This window comes from Priapulus caudatus, unplaced genomic scaffold (genome assembly GCF_000485595.1).
Source record: "Priapulus caudatus unplaced genomic scaffold, Priapulus_caudatus-5.0.1 Scaffold6, whole genome shotgun sequence".
Lineage (NCBI taxonomy): Eukaryota > Metazoa > Priapulida > Priapulimorpha > Priapulimorphida > Priapulidae > Priapulus > Priapulus caudatus.
The window spans coordinates 968,110-975,957 of NW_014577067.1; the positions used below are offsets into that span (position 1 = coordinate 968,110).

General features: G+C 42.3%; 1 protein-coding gene across 1 annotated transcript in view; it reads right to left on the reverse strand.

Annotated features, from left to right (window-relative positions):
• Window positions 1-539: 539 nt before the first annotated feature.
• LOC106805146 overlaps window positions 540-7,848 on the reverse strand; it is a 37,055-nt gene continuing 29,746 nt past the window's right edge. Inside the window, exon 4 of the mRNA XM_014806639.1 lies at window positions 540-718. Within this exon, the coding sequence (XP_014662125.1) occupies window positions 540-718 (179 nt within the window). The remainder of the gene's footprint in view (window positions 719-7,848) is intronic.

The following is a 7,848-nucleotide window of genomic DNA, read 5'->3' on the forward strand; positions in this document are numbered from 1 at the left end:
GCACGCACGCACGCACGCACGCACGCACGCACACCGACACGCACACTCACAAACACATGCACACACACACACACACACATACTGTCATAATTAACATTTCAAAAGTTCTTACTATTTTCTCTATTATTCTTATGCATACCGAAAACAAAATACAAAATCGATATAAGCTGCTTGCTTGCGATCATTACTGCGAGGTGCGCTCGCGTGGACACGCTATGAATAAATCCGACAACCGCACTCCACGCAAAATTCAACACTTCAGCGCGCCTGCTCAGTAAATTACTATTACGTCCGCGCCACCGCCTTCAGATTGCCTCTCATCCGAAATTACTCTCGACCGCTGCAGAATTCCCACGAACGACCGACGCGCGCCATCTTGTTTCCGACAACTTCTTTCTGGATCGAATTTGGACTGTCTCCAACCGCCCTCGCGACTGGTTGATTCGGGCTCCTGCTGATTCCCTGCGGTCGATTGACCGATGTAGGAGCCGGTCTACATCGATGGAGAACACTCACCCGTCACGCGTCCTACACGTGTCTTACACAGCCGTGATGCCATCGGACGACGTCGTCGGACTTGTTGGTTTCGAGTTGATATCGTCGGCCGATAGCAGCTTCTCCGTCTGGCTGTGTTGCTGGTTGGATCCGGATCGGGAGCGCTGCGAGGACACGGAGCCTAGCCGGTTGGCTCTGTCCGGACTCAACGTGGGAGAGTCCTCTGAAGCAGCGTACGCGCAGAATATAAGACGTGTAGCAGCAATACGATCGACGCGTTAGATGCTATAGACCAGTGGGTCTTAGCCTTTTTTGAGTTATGGACCCCTTTGAGAATCTGGTGAAAGCTACAGACCCCTCCCCAGAAAAATACACATAAGCACATCAACACAACATTTTGAATACGATGGGGTCCACGGAACCCCTGAAGCCCATCCGCGGACCCCAAAGGGGTCCATGGACCACATGTTAAGAACCCCCGTGCTAGCCCGTGCTAATGATCGCAACGCCTGTGATTGGCTATATATATATATGAAAGAGAGAATGCAATAATAGAAGCTGACACTTACACCGGTAACTCATTCGCTACACTCTCGAATAAAAGCAGCGAGCCTTAAACATTTATAAATCGGCTGTGACTCATTATTAATGCTACATAAACGCGCAGCTGCATTCATCAGCAGCGCAAATAAAAGTTTATGATAATATGACTACAATAGTTAGAATTGTTGATTGGCTACTAGCCTTGAAAAGAAGAAAAACTAACGTCGATGTGTCTCCATGATGCAAACCGAGAATCATAAAACTCACTTTAACAGTAGTCACGTGTACCCTGCTCATTTGTAATTACATATTAATTACATTTAAACGGAGACGAACAATTAAATATCGGATCCGGTGAGCTACCGCCGAAACGTCGAAGACGTCACAATAGGTGAAAACACTTTACATCACTTTTACGGCTCACATCTTAATCTGGTAAGAATATAAAACCGTGACGTAATTTTATGATCTTAATTAGAATGAATGAAAGAATTATCTTATTAGATCTCGTATAATAGTATACGTTTAAAATTATTAGCGTGCATAATATAATTATGTTAAAGATTTTAGTTTATTAGACAATATTTTCTACTGTCAATATTGTCAATTAGATGATTGAGTTTATTATTTGAGACAATAAATAACAAGAATAAATTCTATATCCGGCTGCGAGAAACTGATTGAGCAAATACGTAATAAAAAATTTGTTTTTAGATGCTTAAAATGTCAGCGGGAGAAAATCAATGTGCATTCTGGAAACCCGCGTTATTTCCATCGCTGGGCGTGGCTCGCGGCCGGATAGTTAATTCTATAGTTTTCCTTAATAGCAGGAGAATTCCTTTTTATGGTATTATTTCGTATATTCTATAATGACTCGACTAAGAACGTGTTTCACCCATCAATGTGGAATCTCATATAGCAAACATGACCACAGATAGGATTCCTACCGCGTTTTACTGATCACTCCACACGAGGTAGCTTTGTGTGGCAAGTACGTAATTTTTCGCGACGGCATTTTCTCGCTGGAGCATGCACAACGCGAACATTCCAAACAAATTTGATATTATTTTAATGGAAACACGCAAACCCAATAGCTTAATCTACTCGATCCCGTAGGTATTTAAAAGTAGACGGCAAAATCTTCGCTGTACAACACTACAATGACAAAGTTGATAGTGTACGACTAGAGGACAATAGTAAAAGTAGGGATACAATTCTGTGATGCTCGTATGGTATGAAAGTGGGTGCCCTATATAAATTTCATTAGTAGAGAATGAACTTCATTAGTAGAGGCCATGACATGCAATATGGAATATCATGATAAAACATGGTATAAAAATTGAACAAACGAATACTGTTTAGTAGAACATAAAAATATCCAAGTTAAGTAGCTCAAAACAATACAAATATTTGGACATTTGTATATTTCGGGGTGGTGGTACATTTATAAACCAATAATGACTCGACTATAAATTATTAATTAGTAGTATGTTTAATTACAATTATGACAATTATTATAATCACCCAGTTGATTAATAGCCTCGTTCTCTGATGTTAATAAATTGAGCATTTTTAGCATCTTATAATTAGTTTCACATTATCCAGTTGTAATTTTCGTCATGCGGATTAAATTGACAGAATGTTTAACGGCGCGTATTTAGATTTTTAACGCGAGAATTTGCAAATTGATTGAATAGGCAATTTATATGGGAGAATCCGTGCAATGAAATAATGAGCAATAGTCGCTTGTGAGGTTTCATCAAAATTAAGTAAATTCTCAGAGATTCGGCGATTTAACGTGGAGATACTCGTGCATGCTCTTGAACGTATAATATCACATTATGCTCGTAGAAATTGCAGCACACACACACACACACACACACACACACACACACACACACACACACACACACACACACATACCAAAATATGTGTGACAGACGAATTTGGTTAAAACAGCAAAATTGCTTACGCATATAACTTTGAAATATGAATTAGAACAACTTGTGACGCTATGCTTGAGTGGATTTGTATGTTTCTAATTAATCTGCCGAGAGATAATTAGTTTAGGGATAACACTTTTCCAGCTTCACGCAATCAATTTAGTTAAATTATATAAAAAATTTTAACATTTAATATTATTAAGAAAAAATCAGCTAAAACAATTTTTACAATTACTTATTATAAAGAAAACCAATGTTTGTTGTGGTCGATGTTTATGCATATGTCACCACGCGTACAATATGTTGCATTAATCTGTCGTATTTTATACGGAAAACGTTGAGTTCGCTATTAAACAACGCGATGACAAAATATAATCAACAATAACATAGTACAGCAATAACAGCTCTCTGAGAAAAGGAATCTCTTTTGGTAAAACAACAAAAACAACAATAACTGGTTGCCTTTGTGGCAATGGCACATGCGCAGGGGGCTTAACTAAAGATTGGCTAGCGCTGCGCCACGTGGGGGTAACAGTGCTGGACAGCGACTTTAAATTTATATTGTGTGAATTAAGTTTTCATGTGTTTTTCCGTATTTGTCATCAATATTCCACAATAAAATAAAGCCTATTTAAACCTACCAGAAATAGGGACTAGAACTACGCTCTTAGGCCGCATGAGCCGGCTACGCTAAATTAATCGGGATAGGGCATGTAATCTGCCGAATTTGTAGTAAATTCTTAAGCATGCCTAAAACTAGACCGAATAATTCTGTCCCAGATAACGTTTTATATTGTGGATGCGTTATACTGGACCAGTATAACGCATCCAAAATATAAAACGTTATCTGGGATCTGGGACAGAATTATTCGGTCGCGTTTCGCGTTATACTGGTATACCATGTAGGGTAATGAAATATATCGTACTTTGGGGGAATCGATTGGCTGGTGGCAGTACTGCTGCGGTTGGAAGAATGTAGGGCAACCATGGCCAGCCTAGAACGAACACACCGCCCCCTTCATAAGTTATACAGACTGCCACATAAAAACACATGGTCATTATTAACTATGCCTGTTTTTTCTTGTCTTAACAACTACGAAGCCATGTTCCCACAGCTTACCACATCCTTTTACGCCAATATTCCGTCAGTAGAGATATGCCAAGAGCTACATCCGCCAATATATACCGGAAGCATGGAATAACGTATATATATCCACGAAAAGAGAGCGTGATGTTCACGAGAAAATATTTATGATCTCAGTGTCTCTTCCACAACCCCGTAACAGCCACTAATGCCGTTTCAGAGAATGAAATGTGTTCGAGACTTTACATATTATATATACATCCGCTCCGCTCGATTTCCGGTTATTAATGCTCGTGCATATGGACATTCTTTCTTCTTTCCGGATTGAGTGTCTGTGTGTGCTGCGCGGTTGGCGTGCGTTGCGTGCGTGCGTGTGTGTGTGTGTGTTATGTGGCGTTGCTCGTGGCTTTTCTCGGGTATTCCTCTCTCGCTTGTTCTCACATATGCAGACGCTTTCTCTCATCTCCATAGTTTTTACCTTATCGTGCTCTATTTCGCGCAAGATTATTGGTCGTAAAGGTTTGCTCACCGGGCCCCGATACAGCCATCCCATAATCACGTACAGATATAGCTATATTGTATAGAGATCCTATATGCATTGTACACCCGGCAAATCGGACGACCCATCGCTCTCTTCCGCTCGTAAACCGCTCTTTGTCCTGGTGGCGCGTGTGACAGCCAATGCCATCTGCTCGTTATGTCCGATGCTCGGGTGGCCGCTTCACGGCCTTCGAGTATATGTAGTATGTACTTATATCATCCGTTTGTTTTTGCACCTCATCAGGTGCCTGGTTGTGAAGTGTATCGAAGTGGACGATCGTCATCTTCGCGTGTGCGTATTTATTGGTCTCGTATTCACGGCGATGCATCTCTCTAATGGAGCTGGTCATCTAAGTTGCGTTTCATATCTCCGGTGACGTCACATTTCTTATCCGCCATCCGTTTCCAATGCTCAGTATCTCTAATTTTCAGGACTTACATATCTGGTGTCGAATCTGATGTATCCGATGATTGTGAAGCGAATTTACTCTATAGATGCTCTAACTCTCGCCTTCACACCACACTCAATCAGATATTATAATCGGTATTAAGCGTGCAATGATGTTCTTTGAAGCGATTACATTCGAAGTTATATTTCTATGTTTTTTGTATATCTCGTTCTATCAGGTTTGTAATAGCATAATCGCTTTCTGTGATCGTGTAACGCATACGTTTGGCCGGCCGTCTTAATATACGGTGGTAATAATATTTATCGTGCGCCAGTCTCTCGATTCACTACGTCTCTAATGAGTCTGCGTGGAGTTTTTACAAATTTGTACTGCACTTAAACTAGTCTATCTGGAAACTCTATTTATGCTTATGCGAAACGATTAGCAAATAAGGGTATCTGGGGCCGTTTCAGAAGGATAAATTTCTGGTAAAAATAATTGGTCGTTGTGCGTAATATCGTTTCATATGAATTTGACTCCGACAGCCCCCTTTCTGCCCCCACCATCTCTCTGTCTCACTCTCTTTTCAACCTATCTATCTATCTATCTATCTATTCTGCTATCTATCTTTCATCTATCTATCTATCTATCTAATCTCTCACACCGCGCTCGTGTTTCCACTCGATCCTCCCACCGCCTTCCTCAGCACACCCCCGTCCTCGCCTTCTTCGTTGCCCTCTTCTCACTCCTAATGCTCACGTATCTTATATATATAAAAGTTGTTAGCCGAAATTACGCCCTACTCCGCACGCCCTAGAGAAAAAATAAAATGATATTTCAGAATCCGAGCACGTCTGCTGGAGGTGGTGTCTGGCTGAAACACAAAATTTTAAAAAGTTAAAAAAGTTAAAATTATAATAATAAAAATTACTATTCACAAATTAGATGGCGGGTGCGTACACAGCATTTAAATCAAACGTACGTGTGAATCCATGGGTTATACCCTTAACGGCGCAGTGGCCTAATCGCTAGCAATATCGCGTCTCCTAACCTGGGATTCTGGGTTCGGGGTCCGCAGCTGGGAACTTTGTTTTCTCCCCTTTTTTGCGTTAGCTTTTTCTTTTCCTTTGTTTACAATCTCGTCTTAATATAATCTCCTTTTATTCTTTCCGACCTTTTATTTTTCCCCGTTTTATAATTTTTTTAAAGTATGCATTATTTTTAAATTTTTTATGCTTTTTCAACTTTGTATATTTTTTGATATTTAATGTCTTTTATCTTTGGATTTCTTGTTTTTTTTTTTTATGCTCTATTGCCTATGGATGGTCGATGGATGGATGGGATGGGATGGGATGGGATGGGATGGGATGGCATGCGATGGCATGGGATGGCATGGCAGTGGCATGGCGATGGATGGCATACATGGCATGGCATGGCATGCAATGGGATGCGGTGAGCGATGGGATGGGATGATGAGATGGGATGTCATGGCATGGCATTGCATGCATGGCATGCATTGCATGGCACTGCATGGCATGGCAATGGCATGGCATGAGCCATGCGATGAGATGGGAGTATGGGATGGGATATGGGGATGGGATGCGGCTGCGAATGGATGTGGATGGGATGGGTACTGGGCATGGAAGTGTGATGGATGCATGGATGGATGATGCATGGATAGCATAGATAGTTATGATTTTTTGACGTATTTCCCTTTCTCCACGGCAACTCGCGTTCACCCAATCCTGAGATAACGTCTCCCACTTCGATTTCCTCTCTCCTCTCCTCTCTCTTTCTCGTGTGTCCTCACAATCTCGCCCAGCGTTCTAGTTTATTCATATATTTGTCCAAGCTAAGTACCGTTTTGCGACGGCTGCTCAATCGCCACGCTATCTCGTACGGTGTACGGATGGGCACGGCGATACGTCACCAGCTTGCCTAGCTGCGAGCGTCGCTGACGCGATGCAGCGTTTAGACATGCACATTACAGGGTAAATTATTCATGAGTAAAATGCTCTCATGATATTTCTACGCCGACGTCATTAGCATGTAATGCAATGAACGACGTCGGCCTCGAGCGCACAAACGTTGTTCTCACATATGTATACAGCTATTATCTTGTGTTCTAGTGGAGTCACGGGATAAATGGAGGAAGACAGTCGAGGCGCATTGGAAGGTGGAATTGCCGCGAGCCGGTTCACGCGCGACTGTAGGGGCAGTGGGGAGAGGAATTGGAGACAACAGACGACAGAGAGCAAAAGGAGAGCAAGCAAGAGGGAAGAGAGAGAGAAGGAGAGGAGAGAGAGCACCAGAGAGAGTGAGAGGAGAACGAGCAGAGCAGAAGAGCAGCACCAGCGAGACAAACACAAGCACAGACAGGAGGCGGACAAGAGGGAGATAAAGAGAGAGAGAGAGAGAGAGAGCAACACACCAAGGGAACGCAACAAAGAGAGAGAGAGAGAGAGGCGGGGGGGGGAGAGCAGACAAGACGACACAGAACGAGAGAGAGATGAGAGAGAGAGAGGCGAGCCAAATCACCCGACACACACACCAGAAAGAGAAAGGAGAAGAGAGAAGAGGACACAGAGAGAGAGGCAGGAGGGGAGAATGTAAGGGACAAAAAAGAAACAAGCGGAGACAGAAGGGGAGAGTTACGATGCAAACGCACAACACAGCCACACAAGCAAGAGAGAGAGATGAGAGACACACAGAACAGACAGAGGAGAGAGAGAGAGAGAGAGAAAGAGAGAGAAAGCAAGAGAGAGACACACACAGCCACACACAACACACGACAGAAGCAACATATATATATATATATTATATAAGTAATAGAGTAATATATAGTAATATAGAG